General features: G+C 44.1%; 1 protein-coding gene across 2 annotated transcripts; it reads right to left on the bottom strand.

Annotated features, from left to right (window-relative positions):
* Nucleotides 1-1110: 1110 nt before the first annotated feature.
* Nucleotides 1111-7943, bottom strand: CCDC117 (coiled-coil domain containing 117). Of its 2 annotated transcripts, none has more exons than XM_036014349.1 (5): nucleotides 7624-7943; nucleotides 6925-6978; nucleotides 4108-4332; nucleotides 3501-3638; nucleotides 1111-1497 (listed from the first exon to the last, which is right to left on the bottom strand). In XM_036014349.1, exons 1-5 carry the CDS (start codon nucleotides 7806-7808, stop codon nucleotides 1260-1262), a joined length of 840 nt encoding a protein of 279 aa, XP_035870242.1. In that variant the 5' UTR covers nucleotides 7809-7943; the 3' UTR covers nucleotides 1111-1259. The 2 variants fall into 2 exon arrangements, with proteins under 2 accessions (XP_035870242.1, XP_028384509.1); XM_028528708.2 differs by having other exon boundaries at nucleotides 1260-1497; nucleotides 6925-6975; nucleotides 7624-7808.
* Between the last annotated feature and the right edge of the window lie 12480 nt (nucleotides 7944-20423).

Here is a 20423-nt window from a genome sequence, read left to right as displayed (position 1 = left end):
GCACTACTGAGTCCTTGTCAAGCAGAGGAGTTCTTCCTGAGAAATGAAAAACTTCAATCCTGGTTATCCCCAAAGGACATCTTGAGCTGGTTTAGGTCTGAAAAATGAAGACTTCCTTTAGCAGGAAGCTATTCTCCGCTAACTTTTAGGATACTGCACAACAGTTGAAGCACCAGGCAAATTGGCTATTTCAGTAAATCTCAACATTGCCCGCACATATGTTCTCAGTTAATTATTTAGTCATTGTTTTCTAAATTAACATTAAAAACTCAACTAGCTTAATATAGGTACAACCTTTTCTTTAACTACTGAAGTTATCAATGCTGGGCTTAGTTAACACAGCACTTCCTTGGGATTACCTAAAAGATAACTTCTCTCATAGCCAATGTGCATAGGGGTTACCTTTAAATCATCACTCAAAGTTGATTAAGTTGTAAACATTACTGAATAGCTTGGCTTATCAATTATGCAAGGGAATTCAAGGAGCTACAGTAATACAAAGCAAAAAACCCTCCAAGGAAAATCTCTTTGTATTTTCATTGCATTTTCACAGAGGCAAAGAGGTGAGCCACAATGCTACTGGCTATTTAGCTACATTAAATTGACAACTAATGTACAAGTTTCAGAGCCTCTATTAAATTTCTTAGCAACAGGCTTAAGCTACTGCTTTTTCCCCCTCCTTCTCCCTGAACCACTGTAAACAGAGCTCATATCTACAGATAGTTATGATTCAACTGTCAGGGTACAGTTGTAGTGGCAGTATTCTTCTTTCTTAATGCATCTTTTTCAACCCAAGTGTCTGAGTTTTCTCCAAGTATTTGAATAGTTTAGAACAGGGGTGTCAAACCAGTCTCATGGTTGCCTTCAAAGGGCCAAATGTAATTTTAGGACCATATAAATGTAACTAGTCCTTAACTAGGGGCAAGGAGCTTGGCACTGCCGCCGGGCCAGATCAAACAAGGTGGAGGGCTGGATTTGGCCCTCGTGTTTGCCATCTGTGGTTTAGACCATGTGACAAATGACTTAAGTCACCCTTACACATATAGTTTCTATACTTGCCTGTGCACACTGTAATCTCACAATAATAATTCCTCTAGAAAACAGTTTTTCCCTTGAGACAAGCTTCCTTGGCAAAAAGTTGAATTTAAGAAATGGCTACCCAAAATGAGTCCCACCCCACATCACAGGTGGAGATACACCCGTTTCAATTAAACACATGAGCCTTCCAAAATTGACACCTTCAGTATAGAAACACATTTCTAGAGTTCCATCTCTTCTTCTGTGCAAGCAGCTGTCTCCAAACTACTGTAAATATGCATCCCTGTTTGTTGAGGTTCCAAGAACAGTTCAGTTCTCCCAGGGAAGGCAGTGCTGGCAACGGCATGCTTAGTTTGGCTCTCTCCTGTGTAGTTCTTAGCGTTTGATGATGGCTTTGGCTTATCAGAAAGGAGTTCAGGGAGAGGTTTCCAGAGCACGAGCTCCATAGAAGGACGGCTCCTAAGACATAAAATACAGATTTTTAACAAAAAATTTTAGGACATGAAAATAAAAGCTATATGTTAAAAAGCTAATGTCTGTTATTTAATGTGTAGAGTTAAGAACTGACGGTATCAAAATAAGAGATTTATGGTAATCCAAATTAATCTTTAGAAAGGATACTCAAATACATAAAATTTTACAGTTCTGCATGCATTTTTTCACCAAACCAACTGGTTCTACTGGTGCTGTGATAAGAATACAAACATCCAATGTGAAAAAATAAGAGGCCTTTAACATCTTAACCTTTTTTTTTTTTAAGATTTTTATTTATTTATTTATTTATTTTTTAGAGAGGGAAGGGAGGGATGGGGAGGGGGGGGCGAGAGAGAGAGAGAAAGAGAGAGAGAGAGAAACATCAATGTGCGGTTGCTGGGGGTTATGGCCTGCAACCCAGGAATGTACCCTGGCTGGGAATCGAACCTGGGACACTTTGGTTCCCAGCCCGCGCTCAATCCACTGAGCTACGCCAGCCAGGGCTCATCTTAACCTTTTTAATAGTATGATGTGGGCTACTATCTAGTACTAAACCATTATAGATGAAAATGAAATACTGGACAAACACATTAAAAGTAATTCAGTATGCACTTTACTCAGTATAGCTATGACGTACCAGTAAATGCTTTTTGAAGCAAACCTAAATGATTACGGACCCAATGTCTACGTCTGTCCCCACTATGCCCTCCTATGCGCCCCGCCAACCACTAATGGCTTGATGGTCTAGAGCCCAAAGGCAAGTCAGGCAAAATAAAGCACGAACAATGAAGAAGACCTCCAAAGGTTAGCTTATGGAAACTACCAAGGCTGGAGGGCAATGTGATCTGCTTACTCTTGGCTAACCTATCTTATCCACCCTCAGGGCTGGGCAGTAAATTACAAATTTAAGCTAGATGGCTAATCCAAAATCTCTGTGATCTAACATCAAGCAGCAGCTGAACTCACTTTACCTAGCATCACTAGGACTGGTGTCCTAGGAGACTTTTTCAGATATCTGACCCTTACCCTCACACTAAGCAGCAATTCCTATCAGAGCAACACTAATGGCACTTCATAACTTGCCTACATGATATAATGATGACTTGAGATCATCTAAGGACCACGAGAATTACAGAGCTATCATTAGTTTTTGTGTTAATGAGCCCCAGGCTCATGCCCACTTTCCGTTTCTTCTCTTGTCCTCACACTATACTTCTACTACTCACTACTATGAGTTTGTTTGTTCTGCTCTCACTAGCTGTTTCTGTGCTTCTACTCTGATGATCTAGGAAACCAGAAAACTGAACTCATTAAACTGTGTCTATGGACAAGGTGGTTCTTAGGGCTAAAGGCCTTCATACCCTATGAGACAAGTATATGAGCTTTGATTTGTAGTCTTTGTGGTAACTTTTGATTGCTGGAAGACATTTTTTATTTACTAGGTTTTGATGGTGTTCCCCAGATAACTGAGAAAGCCAGGTAAACAAGTAGTTTTGCCATGTGAATCCCATGCCCCTTTCATGGACCTCGCCTTTCCCTTCCCTCTCCTTCCCCTAAGGCACGTTCATTACCTTTGCCTTTCTCTTCCCTAAGCTCCAAGGACCTTCTGCTCTGTAACTTGTTTCCTGAGCCTATGCAATCCAGTTTTTTTCTATTTCTATTACTTTCGTAACTTTCTAAATAAACTTCCTCTTAAAATTCGAAAATGTTTTTTTAGAAAAGAATGGACTCTCTCTTCCCAATCCTCCCATTCCCAAATAGAATATAGTAAATTTCAGGACTTCAAAAGAATCCAGCGTACATAGGCAAAGCAGCCTGAATTGGAAAGGTCTGTCTGCAAGCTGGGCTAAACACAAAACGTACTGTGCTTTCACCTGGCTGGTGATCAGGACATGAAGAGATGGCTAGGGTAGGGCACCCAGCATCTAGAGACACTGGGTTTTCCCTCCAAGATCATAAATGAATGGAAACCAGGAACCAAAACTTACATGGACTCAATCATTTTCTTTGTAAAGACTTCATCAAATTCCCTCTTCAAACCTGTTTTCATGGTATCAGAAAGGACAAGACTGGGGAGATGGTTAATATTTCTGTCAGGTTCAACTTCTTCATCTTCGTCAATTATCCTAAATAAAGGCAGCAGGAGCAGAGAAAGAAAACTTACTTAGTCAAGCTATTATATATTCTAGTAACTGGACACAACTTTTAAAATAAAAACGGGTAAAGGCAACAGGTGCTATATCAAAAGGTCAAGTAAAATGAGGCTATACCTGAGTGAAAAAACTATACACAGAAGAGTTATTCAATAGTTAACAAAAGTTTTATGTTAGATGCAGCCAAATTTGAAGAATGTGTCCCTGAAAAGTCCCATAAGCCAAAAATTAATATATAGAGATAGGAAGTGAAAATATTCTGTCCAGTTCTATGAGAAGAGGTTCCTTTACCATTTAATATATGCACGAGTTTCCTTATTTTTACAGTCTCTCTGAAAGGTTTAGGGTCAAAGTATCATCACATGATGAATTAGACTAGATTAAAAGAGTAACGACATTGCACAGAACAGCAACATGCCCTCTATATATGCTGCCCGTTTACCTGTCCTCAATTTCCTGAAGCCTCCTTCTGGCAACTTCACACTGAGGTTCTCCAGTTGTCTGATCCATTTCTTCACAAATAACATCTAACATGCCAGGTGCAGAAAGGCCACTAGTGCATGGATTTACTCCATGACCTTCTATATCCTGATGTGCACAAAGAATCCAGTCATTAGGACCAGCACAGAGCCCTGCTTCAGTTAGCCTTTTCTTTCTTACTGGGCAACTGGAAAAAAAAAATTACAATGAAAATCCTGACTAACATAAATGAAATGTATACCATCCCTCTAATAAAATTCTTATATGGAAAAAACTAACAATTTTTGACAGTGTGTGTTTACAAGATGGAAAAGCATGCACTTTCTTTTCTGTCACTCTCACAAACACCTTGAGAAGTCTTCTTCTACTGCTTTCACTGCCAAACTAATCTGTACCCGCAAAATTCTGCTTTTTCAAATTAGAGTGCTCATGGTGGGAACTTGAAGGCATCCCTATTTATTTGACTCTGGATGGGTCAAGTGGGGATAAGGAAAAGCAGCAATCCAGCACCAGCCATATTTTGTCATACTGCTGCTGCTCCATCAAACTGGTCATATGGGGAGGTGGTCTGCAGGCACCCTATATTCCCTTATGGCAAAAATATATGCCTCATCAGGTCTGTTCCAAATACCACAGGTGATGTATTACTAATTTCCTGGTACTCCGCCAAATGTCATACTGTCATTTGGCTCTCTGAGTTCTTGACTAATGAGGTACACTATTCTTCAAACATAAACTATCTTTACTTCCTAGAAAACTTATATTTCATAGACTTTAGAGTTCATCCTCCAATTTCTTTGTTTTGCAGATTTGGAAACTAGAACCTAGAAAGACTAAAGTGCGCCCCCCCCACAAAGTGTCATGTAAGATATGGCTACATGCTGGGCAACCAGACAGACCCCAGAGGTCTCGAATCGTACTTCTGTGCCATTTTAACTAAAATCTCCAGCCTCCTTAGTAACGTTCAACTATTCAAACTCTTACCATGAACTAACATTTGCAAGCACTATGACATGACCAGTTTAGTTGAAAGGTGCCTGAAGCAAGTTAAGACAACCAGCCACTTTCTTAGAAATATTTTCTATTTCAGTATTCAGACCAAAAGTACTTTATTGTCTAGGCATCAGCAAGTACAATCTCAAGACCAGAACACAGCTCTACAACCAACAAAATTCACTCACGACCACCACAGCTTCTCATCCTCTAAACTGAAGGTCAAAGGAAGTGGTACATTTCACAAGAAGTTTCTTTCTACGTTAAGACTATGAAAATCAATATTAAAGTTTCTGGTGATACAAAGTCTGACAAGTAATAATGCTCTCTTGAACCTAGATTTTTGTTTGGAATCAGCTATTAAATGTTTAATTTGTAATTAATTTAAATTCCTATGAAAATTTTAAGAATATCTAGCTATACATATTTCTATAATACTTGAATCATTTCAAGTATGTGATGTTTTGAAAAGCAGAAAAAAAGTTAAGCACATAACAAAATATTTTAAGGAAAACAGAATAGATCTAGAGGGAACAGGTAATTTCCTAGCACATCTAACAATTCAACTATTTAATGAAACCAAGTGTAAGTGCTGGGTTCTGATCTCTGGCCTCCAACATGATTTGGACTAAATTATTTCATGCCTATAGGTCTACTTTGCAAATAATGAGGGAAGAGTGATGATTATGTCCCAAAGAAAAGGTCATGTAAGTGACTTCCGAGTACTGATAAGAGCTATGGAGTGGCAGCTGGGCAGCACACTTCTGGGCATTCTACACCCAAAGGTCGAGCCCCTCACCCTCCCACTCTCTCCATCTGTAAGTTAAAGGTGGATAACTTTTTAAAAATTTTTATTTACTGATTTTAGAGAGAGGAAGGGGTAGGGGAGGGAAGGAGGAGGGGAGAGAAACATTAATTTATTGTTCTACTGTCTTGTGCATTCACTGGTTGCTTCTTGTATACGCCCTGACCTGAGATCAAACCTGCAACCTTGGCGTATCAGGATGACACTCCAACCAACTGAGCTATCTGGTCAGAGAGGCACTAGAATCCTTTATTCAACAGCCTCTCATAGGAAACCCCAGAAAGATGAAAGCAAAGAGGTCCCTGCGCACCCACAGCAATCCCAAGGCAATAATGAACATAAATACTGTCTGGACCAGTGGTTTTTAAAATAAGGCAACTTTCAAATCTATCTTTTTTCCCCTTAACTTTAAAAATATTTATTTATTTTTAAAGAGAAGGGAAGGGCAGGAAAGAGAGAGAAATATCAATGTGGATCAGCTGCCTCTCCCATGCCCCAACTACAGACCTGTCCTGCAACCCTAGCATGCGCCCCCACCGGGAACTGAACCCGCGACACTTTGGTTCCCAGGCAGCGCTCAATCCACTGAGCCACACCAGCGAGGGCAGCTTGTAAATTTTTAAATTATCTTCCACAGGAGATACAGGTAACAGGCAACGGGGTTGCCCCTGGGGAGAACTGTGAGCGTGGAAAGTAAGCCTTTTCACCATGCACCCTCTTACACACTTGAAATTCTTTTACTTTGTGCATGTAACAACATTCACGGGGCTGAAAATTTCAACTTGACAACCCATCATAAAATGAAAAGTTTCCGAACTTTGCCAACCACCCAGTTACTTTCTCCAGCAAATGTCACCACTTCCTGTGGCTCCTTTCAGAAACACCTAACGTTTCACCTTTTCACTTAAAACAAACAACTGAAGGTATAAAACAAGGTAAATTAAACGACCCTTAAGCGAATAAATGGCGCCTGAAACTTACTCATCATCTTCCAGCTCTAGCTTGTGTTTCTTTTTGCAGGGAACTGAAACACTGCTGAAACAAACAAACAGACAAACACACATCAGTCACCGGGGAAATGGACAGAGTCTGTGCTTTCCGCGTCCAGCAGGCTCCCCACCCCACACCTGCCCAGCGGGCCGGCTGCACGGGTCACACGGTCCATCGCGTAAACGCTGCGAGGTCCGGACCTACGTGGGGGCTGGAACCCAAACGCTCCATCCCATCGAGGTAACGGGAGATACACCTGGGGATGCACGGAGAAAACGTGCGTGCGGGGCCGGCGCCGGGACGAGCGCTTTCTTCCCAGGGTAGCATCGCTGGGAGGACCCGCCGCGCAGAGGAGGGAGCGGACGGTCCGAGAGGCGCGGGAAGTTGAGCCCAGCAGCGGCCGCGCCGCGGCTGAGAGAGGGGCGAGCGCGGCACCCGCCGGGGCACAGCGGGGCTCCCCAGGGCCGGGGTTCCAGCCCCGCCCGACCCGGTCCGGCTGGGGAAAGTCTCCTCTCTTCCCAGCGGAGGCGCGAACCGCACTCCCGCGCTGCGCGACCCCCGGGGACTTCCAGGGAGGGTCTCTGCAGATCCGCTTTCTGAGCGGTAAACCGGAGCCGATCAGCCTCCCCCTGAGGGTCCTGAGGAGGGAGCGCCCCGCCCCCCCCGCCCCGCGCGCGCCGGGCTCCTCACCGTCCGCGCGCCGCACTCCCGCCGGGGCTGCTCGGGGAAACGCGGGGTCCCGGCCGAGGGGCCAGCTCTGCACCGTCCGCCCCCGGCGGCAAGGCCGGGCCGCAGAGGGTCGGCGGCTGCGGCTGCAGGAAGTCCGAGCCGCTACTCAAGGGGAGGCCGCTGAAGGGCCGACCGAGCGCGGCCATAGCCGGGGAGTTGAGCAGATTGCGCCCGCGGCCCCGGCCACCCGTGTCCCCAGGTCCGGCAGCTGCAGCCACAGCGACTGCTGAGAGGTGTCCGCCTCCGAGCCTGCTCTTGACCTCACGTCACGCCTTCTAGAACCCTCCACCCCGGGCCGCCCAGGAGCACGCCGGGATTTGTTGTGTGTGGAGAGCTACAGTCGCAAGGAATGCCGGAAGTTGTAGTCTTAGCAGACTACAAACAAGATGGCTGCCTTGGCTTAGTAGGCTAAAGCTTGAGGGTTGCTCTGTCTGGCCTTGAACATGACCTAGGTTCGAATCCTCACTCCACCAGGTATGTAAAGTATGTAATCTGTGTATCTTAGTTTTCTCAGCCGTAAGACTCGTTAATGATAATACCTATCTTCATAGGGTTGATGGGAAAAGTAAATGAATTAAACATATAGAGCCCTTAGAGTGCTTCTTGGCACACGGTACAGGTTCAGCTATTAATTCCTTCTGTGTTTTAATGTAAATGAAGTTGGTGATGACTCAGAGGGAACAACAGGGAGTGTCAGTAAAGACCACAGAGCGCTTGTGAGAAGCCTTCCAGTTTCTGAGGCTTCCAGAGGCTTGCCAGAGGAGTTGGCGGAGTTGGTCAACCCCAGCCACCGATTATGCCTATTTTTTTCCATCACAGGGAATGGCCCCATCCATCATCCAGTTTGAGTTGCTTGTGCCAACGTCAGTGCCCATCAGCCAAAGACCGCGGAGAACATACCTGTAATTGAACCAAGATGTGTTTATTAATAGACTCCTTCCAGTGAGGGAGTCTCTAGTAAGTAGAACTTTTTATAGGATTTGGGCTGTCTTAGGTAATTTGTGGGAAGGTTCAAGGAAATGGAGCTTTGTTCTAGAATTAATATTGTCAGGAAGCAGAGATAATTCTCTGATTGGGTATCTTAGTCAATCTTTTCTAAAAGGTGTAAGGAATGAAGATAGGCTAACCATGTAATTGGTAAGGAGGCAACAGTTCTTCATATTAGCCAGGATAGGGAGATACTTGGTTGTTTTTGTGTTTTAGACAATGTTCACATTTTTGTGTGTATTCAGACATAATTACGAAGTAGTCTTGTTTTTATCTTTAAGATTTTTTTTTTTATGCTCTGGCCAGTGTGGCTCACATGGCTGGAGCATCATCCCATAACTGAAAGGTTGAGGGTTTGATTCCCAGTCAGAGTGCATACCTTGGTTGCAGTTTTGATCCTCTGTCTGGGAGGGTACCATCCCTATTCCCTGTGTTACAGGGTGCAGCCAAGAGGGGGGCCCCAAATAGGCATTTGAAATGGGGTCCGGAACTTAAGGTGTCCAGGAGATTTTAAGATGTCTCCATCCTCCACCCCAGGGTGTGGGCTGGGGGAAGGGACAAATGGAGCAGGGCCATTGAGAGCTGTTTTGCATAGCAACAGCCTTGCAGCTAACCTCTGGGTTGGTCATTTAACATATCTATAGCCTTTGGCTGGTTGCATAGATATGTTAAGTAGCTGTGATCAGCTCTAAGCCAGGGGAATGGAAGTAACTTCCCCACCCAGAAGTAACTTCCCCACCTAGATGTAACTGGGGGGGGCAGGTCCCCTGAGTTATAGCGCCTGCGTGGGAGCTCAGAGAGGATTGGCTCCAGGACATGGGGCCACACCTGCCCAGACTCATGATGGCAGCCCAGTAAAGCTGGAAGGATACGAATTCTGGCATGTGAAGCCGAGTGTGGGAGGAGTCGGAAATGGGGCTGCAGAAGAAGATAGGTGCGGAGATTTAAAACCCAGACTTGGCGGCCATTGTAGAGAGGAGAACCATGCTGCTTTGAGGAGGAGAGCCATGCTGCTTTAGAAGGGAGAAGCACTCGGACTTGACGGAGTGGAGACTCCTGCAGCCCTGAGAGAGGGAACCACGCGGCCTGGCAGAGTGGGGACCCCCATAGCTTTAGAAGGGGGAATCCTGAAATACAGTACTCTGGACTGGGCAAAGGGGGAAGGAAGGAAGGACTGTGTGTTTGTGGGTGTATTTAGGGACTTTGGGATTTTGGTAAAGACATTAGGTCACTACTTTAAGTTTGTATAGCATTAAATAAACATTTCCTTTCCTTTTCACGAATCTCTGGCATTGAGAGACGTCTTTCCTCTGGCAGCGGACAAAACGGGACCCAGGGCCTTCTTTCAATAATAGTATATCGTCCCAGGTCCCCCTTGTTGTGTGTTCTGTAACACCTGGGTGTGGGAGGCAACTAGCCCATGTTTCTCTCCCACATTGATGTTAATCTCTCACTTGCTCTCCCTTCCTCTCTAAAAGCAATGAAAAAAAATGTCCTTGGTTGAGGATTAAAAAGAAATTACATTTTGAGTGATTGATTGATTGATTGATAGAGAGGAAGGGAGAGAGAGGAAGGGAGAGAGAGGAGAGAACATCAACTTTTTGTTCCACTTTTTAAAACAGATTTTATTTATTTATTTTTTAGAGAAAGGGGAAGGGAGGGAGAAAGAGAGGGAGAGAAACATTGACATGAAAGAGGAACATCAATCGGGTGGCCTCTGGTACGCGTTCCCACCAGGCACCCAACTGCAACCCAGGCATGTGCCCTGACCAGGAATCTAATGGGCAGCCTTTTGCTTTGCAACTGAGTCACACCAGTCAGAGGTGTTGTTCCACTTATTTATACCCTAATTGGTTGATTCTTGTATGTACCCTGACCAAGGATCAAACCTGCAACCTTGGCATATCAGGACAACGCACTAACCAACTGAGCCACTTGGCCAGGGCTGTCTTGCTTTTATCCTGATCCATCCAAGTCACATCTCAGTCCTTGTCTGGTGTTGACATTCTGGGAAGTTGTCTGACAGGAGGACACCAAGTCCTAGCCGATAGTGCCAGGCCAGTTTCAGCTACCAAAATATGCTTTTCTCTTTTGAACCAAAAACCTAAGCATCATCCATGCTTCTTTTGTGTTCACCCCTGTATTTAATCAGTTAGCAAGTTCTATGGGCTTAACTTGTGAAATGCTTCCAGATTGTCTTTCTTCATTTCCATTGACTTCGTAATGACCTAAGAAAAAAATGAATGAACCCCTTTTGCCTAATGTAATATAATGGATTAGGTTTAAGTTTTCTTAGTGGCATTTATAAATCTGTTTTGCCTCCCTCAGATAACACACTGCTTACCTCAACTGGATTTAAATGATAGTCTCCTGGGTCATTTCTACAAATGGCCACCTATTCCTCACTTTAAAAAAATACCCTGCTAGCCCCGGCTGTGTAGTTCAGTTGGTTAGAACATTGTCTTCACATACCGAAGTTGTGGTTTTGATCCCCAATCTAGGTACATACAAATGTCAACCCATGAATGCATGGATGAGTGGAACAACAAAAATCAGTGTTTATTTTTTCCTTTCTCACTCTCCCTGCCTCTCTCTAAATAAATTTTAAAATCCTGCTAGATGATGTTATATACACATATAAATATAAGTATATATTTATAAAAAGGGAGTCTTATTCTATATATTAGTCTGAAACTTCTTTTCTATATTTCTTGAATGCCTATCCAGATTCATTCTTTCATTCACTGTTCTATACCAGGTTACATATCTCTTATCAGGCAATGTGCTAGAATTAACAATTTATTAGGTACTTCCTATTTGTAGGTGCTTTTTGCTCAGGAAAAGTCAAATATTCCTCCCAGTAACTCCAAGTCAGATGTTTTTATTACTCCCATTTTACAGATACAGCAGGTGTCTCAATTTATGATTCCCAACTCCCTCAGCTATAAGTAAAGGAGTTCAAGCCCACATATGAGACTTTAGACCCTGCCCTGGACTGCTAGGCTTTACTCCATCTCATTGAATTCCCCGGAAAAAGGTGCTTTGGTGCAATCAGGGAAAACCTCACTGCAGTGAGTGAGAGAGACTGCTTGGGGCTTCTGATCCCTGGAAGCAAAAGACAGGATTATTGTGCCTTGTCTCCTGCCTTAGCCTGGGCAGAGTGGCTGCAGAACTTGATGGTGGCCACTAACAGCATCTTTTCTTCTCAGTGACAGTACAGGCCTGCCTCTTTGAAGTGACTTCCAGTTCACCTCTCATGGACTGGTGGGTCAGAGCCACACAGACACGTAGAGAAACCCTTCCAGACTTCTTTCTCCTGTTGAATTTTATTTTATCTTAAAAAACAACAACAACAGGGTTTTCTGGTTATAAAACTAATATAGGTTCTTAGTAGAAAATTAGTGGAGGTGGTGATAAAAGTACAGAGAAGCAAATAAAAATTGCCTTAGTACCATCCTGCAGAAAGCTCCATTGTTGTGAATATTCTTCAAGTCTTTTTTCTTATTTGTGTGTGCACACGTACATGCCTGTGTGCTAGTGCACAGTACACACTTAAGAGCTCTACATTTTTTAATTTTATTCTCACAGCTGGACCACACGTAGTCATAAGTGTCTACATGAAGACAATAAAACTAAACTGAGATAGGATAAGTAATTTGTCTACATAATTAATAGTCATTAGTTGATAGAGCTTAGCAATAAACAACCTTGTCAGGATGTTCAATACAAAATCATTAGGCTTCATTCCCCTCGGTAGAAAAGACACGAAACTGCTCTGGTTAGGTAGCTCCATTGGTTCGAGCATAGTCCTGAGACACCAAGGTTGTGGGGTCTGTCTCCATTCAGGGCATACATGTTTCTCGTTTCTCCTCTCCTCTCTCTTTAAAATCAACCAATAAATAAACACTAAAAAAAAGAAAGTGAAAAGAAGAGATACTAAACCGAACTATTGATGGCAAATAGCTGCGAGGAGTGGGAGAGCCATAAATTTTAAGCTTTATTCTTTTCCAATAAGCATGTTCTACTTTATAGTTAGATAAAAGATATTTTTAAAATAAACATATTCAATAGGACGAGGTACAATGGACTGAATGTTTGTGTCCCCTCCAAATTCATATGTGGAAATCCTAACCCCCAGTTAAGAGGCGGGGCCTCTGGGAGGCCATCAGGTCATGAGGATGGAGCCCTCATGAAAGAGGAGATTACTCTCATAAAAGAGACTCTCCCAAAGGGCTCCCTTGCATTTTTCACCACGTGATGACACAGCAAAAAGGTGCCCACCTATGAACTAGGAAATGGGCCATCGCCTAATACTGAATCTGCTGGTGCCTTGATCTCAGACATCTCAGCCTCCAGAACTGTGAGAAATAAATTTCCGTTGTTGATACCACCCAGTCTATGGTATTTGTTATAGAAGCCCAATGGACTAAGACACGAGATTAAAAACAGGGGACCAAAAGAAGAGTGGAGTGCCTGTGGACACGCTTAACGTTCTGTTCCGAGGAACAGCTGGTGGTATGCTGGAGCAGGCCGGGGACCTCTTACACTTGAGATGGACTATGGAACAGCACTTACCAGAGGTGGAAGTCAAAGTCAAATGTAGGAGGACAGCCTTACTGAGCAACTTAGAGTGACAGCTGAAGCCGAGGTGATGTCAACAGCACCAACTACCTGTGCTGGATTTCCAGGTGGAACTGAGGAGGCATCCTTAGCTGAGACATCAAGTAACAGGTGGTTAAAGCAGTCTTGGAACATCTCAGGGAGCTAATTCCTAACCAAAAACCAGCGAACAGTGTAATAAAGATATCTATGGGGAAAAAAAGAGGTCAAGAGAAGCAATCAGTGCCAGCTGCAAACATTATTGAGCACTTACTGTGTTACCAGGCACTGTACTGAGTGCACTCCTCGATGTCAGCACCAGCACAACCCTGTACTAATATCAACACTTTGCAGAATAAGAAACTAGGATTCAGAGAGGGGAAGGACTTACCCCAGAATCCCAGAGTTTGTAATGATGGTTCTGGAAAGATGTGACTAATTCCAAAGCCAGGAATATCATCACTACTTTCCACAAATCAGTAAAAACATTCTTTCCTGCTGAGCACCCACAAAATACATATTCAGGGGAAGATCCCTGTATTAGTCAGTGTTCTCCAGGAAAATGGAGCCAAGAGGTATGCAGAGAGATACAGGGTGTGGCAAGAGTAGGTTTACAGTTGAGTATGCAAAATGTACAGTTCGGCTTTTATTTTTTTAGATTTTAATTATTTATTTTTAGAGAGGGGGAAGTGAGGGAGAGAAACATCAGTTGGTTGCCTCTCACATGCCCCTAAGCTGGGGACCTGGCCTGCAACCCAGGCATGTGTCCTGCCTGAGAATCAAACCAGCAACCCCTCAGTTCACAGGCTGGTACTCAATCCACTGAGCCACACCAGCCAGGACCAGAGTTTATTTCTATATTATTATTTGTTAATTATTGTATTATTTTCCATACAAACAACTTTTGCCCCACCCTGTATATAGGAGATCTATTACGAGACTTGACTCCCATGGTTATGGAGACCAGGAGATCCCACCATCTGCCATCTGCAAGCTGGAGAACCAGGAAAGCCATGATGTCAGTCAGGCCTGCCATTCAGGGGGCTGATAGTGTAAGTCCCTGTTGGAGCCTGAGAACTGGAGAGCCCATGTCCAAGTGCAGAAGATAGATGACTCAGCTCAGTGAGAGAGAGAGAGAGAGAAAAAGCCAATTTGCCCTTCATCTGCCTTTTTATTCTGGTGGCCCTGGGCAGATTAGATAATGCCCTTCCACAGTGGAGGGCCATCTGCTTTACTCAGTTTCCCAGTTCAGAGCTAATCTCTTCCAGAAACATCTTCACAGACACACCCAGAAGGAATGTTTTACCAGCTATCTGGGCACCCCTTAGTCTAGTCAAGTTGACACATAAGAGTAACCATCACAATCTCTAAGGAACCAATGCTCATGCATTAAAAATGGCAGTGCCCACTGCTGTCACGGGCAGACTGAAACCTGTGTGTTCAGATGTTGCTGATGAAATTCCATATAGGTGAGCACCTTCTCAGAGGCAGCGTTTGTTCTCAGATCATAACGCTATTGTTGAATTATGGCCATTGGTGTGGAAAAAAGTGTGTCTATGAGGACAAAAAGGAGGATGTGATGTGTAAACAGGAAATGCTGTGTTAATATGTGGGAGTGTTTCATGATTTTTTTTTTTCATCATGATTATTTTTAAGCAAATCCCAGAATCATATTTTATTTGTAAATGTATTAATGTTTATCTCTAATAAATACTTCTCAGAAAAATATAACCACAATGCCATTATCCAGCCTAACAAAATTAGTAATAATTCTTTAAAATTATCTAATTGGTATTCATATTTTTCTAAGTGCCCCCAAATATCTTTTTATATAGTTGGGTTAATGGCATCATGATTCAACATCGCATTAGGTTTTCCTGTTTCTTTTTTTTTAAGATTATATTTATTAATTTGTAGAGAGAGGGGAAGGGAGGGAGGAGGGAGAGAAACAGCAATGTGTGAGAGATACATCGATAGGTTGCCTGCCACATGCCCCCAGCTGGGGACCTGGCCTGCAACCCAGGCATGCACCCTGCCAGCAACCTTCTCGGTTCACAGGCTGGCACTCAAGCCACTGAGCCACACCAGCCAGTATGGTTTTCCTGCTTCTTGAATATCCTTTCATCTAGGTCCCTCTCTGCTTTCTTCCTTGTTAATTATTTGTTGACTCACTGGGTCATTTGGACACTGGCATTGTCATCATGGGCACTGTTGGTAGTGATGAGGCATCTCCACATGGCTTCCCAGGTCCACATCAACCAGTGAGCCTGGAGTAGAAGAGGAAGGACATAGTAGCTACTACCACCTTCTTGGTAACCATAGTCCCAGTGGATGGTAGGTAGCTTCCTCTTGTGAGCAAGTAGGACTTCGCAGAAGAACTGGGGTATCATTATTACCATGACCCAGTTCATTATCACTTGCCTGCTGGAGCCTCCGTGCTGGTGTCCTTGCTCTCCTCTTGCCCCTCCAGCCCATTAGCCACAGGACAGCCAGACATATTTGTCCACCACGCAATCCTGATGTGCTCTTCCCCTGCTTTAAACCATTCCGTGACTCCCTATTACTCCTGGGAAAAGGTCTAACTACCTTCAGGCTCCACATTCCTTCAGGATCCTTCCCCTTCCCAGCTCCCCAGCTTCATCTCTTCCCATTCCCCACCTGATGTCTGTATTTAACAATTTGGATTTTCTTCAATTTTCTATGGTATTGCTCTCTATTCCTCTCTCTTACCTCAAAACTTGCATACATTTATTTTTCTCCCTGGTAACAACTGCTATCTTTCACATCCAAACAGACCTTTCCAGTATATCAAATGTTTGTGGTGCTTTTGGAGCCAGAAAAAAAAAGGAGGTATTGTAAGTTGCAGACAATGACAAGTGGTCCTATTTTAAACTCTTGGAGTACCTTACAGAATGTATTGTGCCAAGAGCAGTCTTGAAAAGAGGAAATGAGGGATTTTCACACGACTCTTTGGTGTTAACATCAATGGAAATGTCCACAGTGTTCCTTGGTTTGCTTGGTGCCCATGACTGGGGCAGAATGAATGGGCTGTTGGTCTGAGCAGGGGACCACCTCCCTTGTTTCCCCATTGTCCCAAGGAACAATGGAGAGGCTCCACTACACTCTCTTGGCTATTTAGTACACTTTGTTCTCTCAGCTCTCACGTGTGTTTAAAAAAATAAAACTGGATTTATTAATAAAGTTTCACCCCTGCGTTACATTGTGATATAGTCTACAATTTTCTTTATATTATTTCCACATGCACAGTGTAACAGAAATGTGTGTGCTGGCATTGGTCCGCCCCAGGGTGGGTATGCTCCTCCCTAACCACAATGCCCGCTCATGGGTGGCAAGGAAACTCAATCAAAGGCAGCTGCTACAAGTGCTTTAGCTATCTTCAGCCTTCTGAACTCTAGAGGTTTCTGCTCATTAACATTAGCAATGTTAGAATGAGTTTTTCACGGATAAGATGAGTAGTCTTATTTTAAGATATATAGGTTAACTAGAATCACTAGAGGTGTTTCATCCTGACATTAATAAGGTATAAAAATCTAGTGAGCCCTTCAACCTCCCACATTCAAGATGGCATCCCACGTTTGATTCTTAAGTGGTCCCCTGCCCCATACTGGTGGGGAGGGTTCTTGGTCATATCCTCCTAACACTAGAATACTTTTTCATTTGCCTCAGATGAACCTTATGTGTAAGGAGTTTTGGAGAAACAAAGAGAAACAGAGCTGGAACTTGAATATTCTAGAATAAGTTGTTTGGCTGTTTCTTTCCTGCTTGCTAAATGTCCTTACCAGAGGCAGATTTCTATGTGGAACTTGCTTTTATTAAAACCTGGTAGAACCAAAGGGTGAAAGAAGAAATCACAGGGGAAATTAGAAAATGCTTTGACATGAATGAAAATGAAAATACAACATACCAAAACTTAGGGGATCCAGTAAAAGCATTGCCTAGGTGTGGGGGGGCTCCACCCATGACCCCCCACCCCCCCACCACCATGGATGAGAATAAGTCTACCAAGACATGATCTGCTTGGGGAGGAAAGGTGGCCAATCTCTCAAAGGAGAAGGGCCAGGAGTCTATTCCTCAATGGGCTTTTATTGGGTTCATTTACACAGAAATTCGGGTAAAGCTCATTAATCATTGCCAGGCAGTAAGGCTCAAACAATAGATAACAAAGAACTCTGAGGGCCTATTTTGAGTCAGGGTCAGATAGCTAAAGAGCTGTAAAACTTTGAGGAACAAACTTACTTCTTGCTTGGACCCTTATCATTCAACCGAGAGTATTCTAAACAAAGTAGGTTTCACAGGATTTTACATATTCTTTCTTAGGCCTGATCACCCGGGGAACCTGCCCTTTTCAGCACAGAGCTGCACCACCCTGTCATTGTTTCAGGCTTAAGTGGAGCAAGGGAACTAAGGCAACCAAGAGATAAGGAGATTTTCTCCCAGACAAGGACTCAGGCTATATCAAAGCCAAGGAGGAGGGTCCATCACCCCCTTTTGCCGTAGCCCCCAAAATCCTTTCTTGGGGGCCTCCCACGTGATCATGCCTGTCTTAGGTCGTTCCCCCCCTTGGGGAATCTTACCTGTCATTGGCTAACTGATCAATCATTGGGGTTCAGTTTGAATGAAGCAGCAGAAGCAGCGCTCCTGCCAGGGAGATAAGCTTTTGTCTCCTTGCTGGCTTACAGTCCAAAGCCATTCCCTCAGCCTTAGCCTTGGCGGGGGTTACAGCTTCTGATACCAGGCAGGACGGTCCCCAACAGATGACTAGTAAGTACATGAAAATATGCTCAATATCATTACTGAGAAGTGTGAATCAAAACTACAATGAGATACCACTTTACATGTATTAGAATGGCTAAAATTAAAAAGACAGGCAATAATAAGTGTTGGCAATGATTTGGAGATATTGGAACCCTCATACACTGCTAGTGAGATTAGGGAGTTCAGCCCCTCCTCAACCCCCACCCCAAGCTACAGCTCTTCTTCCTGGGTTTCCTGTCTTCGTGGAGACCCTCCCCATCCCCCAGTGCTCACATCAGAAACCTGAGGTTTCTTAACTCAGCCCTCAGCACATCCAATTAGCGTCCAAGTCCTAATGATTCCATCTCCTAGAATGTTCTTGAGTCTGTTCAGCCTTCCCCTTACCACAATGCTGCCTTAGTTCAGAGGCCATCATCTTTCGACTCTACCAAAGTGTCCCCAGATGGGCCTCCCTTCCTTTATTGCCTATACTGCTCCCCTGATATGGCTGTGTCTTTCTTAATATATCTCTGCCACTTCCCCACTCCAACCCCCACCCCACTGCGGTAAGACTCTTCATTTGTATGCATATGGTTTCTCCTGCTTATCTACCTGAAAATACCAAGTGCCTTCTTATCTAGCTTCAAGACTTAGCTCGCAGGTGCAGCCTCCAGGAAGCCTCCGTGATTCTGCCCCTCAGTGCTGGTGGGGTTAGGCGCCCCTCATTTCTGCTCCCATCTCATTGTATGCTACCCCCCAATATTTGCTGAAAAACATTATAAAAGTATTCAGTGTGCATTATTTTATATACTATTCACTCCTGATATCATATCCATACTTCCTCAAGATTGAGGTTGATGCTATGGCTATTCACATTTTACAGATGAGAAAACTGTACTTTAACTGCTCTAGGGCACACAAGAGTAAGAGAAGGCACCAGATGTTAAACCCAGTTCTGTGATTTTATGAAATCTGCAGCATCACAAATATACTTAGTAACCTAACTTCTACTTCCTTCCCCAGTCTACCGGGTGAGCGGTTTCCTTTTTCACAGTTCGTTTCTCACATCACCTCCTCTGCAGAGTCTGCCCTGCTCCTCTCCTTTTCCCAGCTGAGTTAGCTGTTTCTTTCTTGGTGCTTCCATGGGCCCTGGCAGCCCCAGGGGAACTTCCTATTAAAATCCGCATTCCAATTCCTCTTGAAAAAAATCAGGAGATTGTCAATGCTATCTCTGAATCTCTGCATGGCAGCAACTACTTGAGTTGAGTGGCCTGTCCCCTTTTCTCCCCAGCTTTTAGATGAAGCACCGCTTCTCCATTTCCTTGAAGACCTCACCCATCTCTGACAGCATCCACCACCACTCTCCCCTGAGTGTGTGTTCTGCCTGGAGCCCTAATGTTTCTGTACTCTGATTTGTTTCTGAGTCTCTCCTGCCTCTGGACAGCCACCCCTGGAAAGGAAAAGATGGCGTCTCCACCCCCCCCCCCCCCCCCTTCCCCTGCATCTGGCCACATCTGCTATGTTCAACATGTCACCAAGTGACTGAACCAAAGGAACTGTCAAAGCCAAGCTGTAGGTCCAGGTCTGCTGCAGCCATTCATTTGTCACTTGCCACCTAACACAAGGTGTGACTGCATCGTCAACTCAGAGAGCAGCATCTTCTGCAGCGACCAGAGACAGGAAAAACCTCTTTGGCAATGCAGGTGCTTTCCTCTCTGAATATAGATTGTTTTTACATAATTCCCCTGGCTGTGACAGGACCTCCCCTTGGCTTCTGTGTAGAAATGAGTTAACAGCAGTTCTAAGATTGCACATCCTCAGGTCTACTTAGAAGGTTGGCCCTTGGTGCCTGAGAACTTGTGTCTGGAGACTGTTTCCCTACTCTCAGAACTGATAAGAGTGGTCCTGTCTGCCTAAATTGTACAAACAATGTAGTTTATGTTGGAAACTTGTTTTCCTTCTGGGAGCCTGGAATTCTGGCACATGCTAAACGGGGGGTGTTTATGTTACCAGCACCCAAGAACACTCTGGGTATTGAGACTCTAAGGAGCTTCCCTTGCATTCAACATTTGCACATGGACATGTGTTGTCACGTCTTGTTGCTGAGGGAGCTACATGTGTCCTGTGTGACTGTGTGACTCCACTGGGAGAGGACTTGGAATCTTGTGCCTGGTTTCCACCAGATTTTACCCCATGTGCCTTTTTCCTTCATTGATTTAGCTTTGTCTTCTTTCTCTGAAATAAATCATGGCCATGAGTAGGAGGATGGGAGTCCTGTGTGTGTTCCTAGTGAGTTGTTGAACCTGGGGGTGGTCTTGGGGACACCTGACACAGCTTCTTTCTGCATGTCTGAACCCCCATTTCCCCTCTTCCTTGAAGCCTTCTTCTCTGGTTATTGTACCTGGGAGCCGTCCCTCCCT

This window comes from Phyllostomus discolor, chromosome 13, assembly GCF_004126475.2.
Source record: "Phyllostomus discolor isolate MPI-MPIP mPhyDis1 chromosome 13, mPhyDis1.pri.v3, whole genome shotgun sequence".
NCBI lineage: Eukaryota > Metazoa > Chordata > Mammalia > Chiroptera > Phyllostomidae > Phyllostomus > Phyllostomus discolor.
This window is presented reverse-complemented; position numbering and strand designations above follow the sequence as displayed.

What these genes read in the sequence shown, in the direction of transcription:
- CCDC117 (XM_036014349.1), bottom strand. Translation starts at nt 7,808, where the DNA reads ATGGCCGCGCTCGGTCGGCCCTTCAGCGGCCTCCCCTTGAGTAGCGGC. An exon ending in CTTCAGGAAATTGAGGACAG is followed by an intron (nt 3,639 to 4,107) that starts GTAAACGGGCAG and finishes GCCTTTATTTAG; the next exon opens with GATAATTGACGAAGATGAAG. An exon ending in AAGAAAATGATTGAGTCCAT is followed by an intron (nt 1,498 to 3,500) that starts GTAAGTTTTGGT and finishes TTTATGTCTTAG; the next exon opens with GAGCCGTCCTTCTATGGAGC.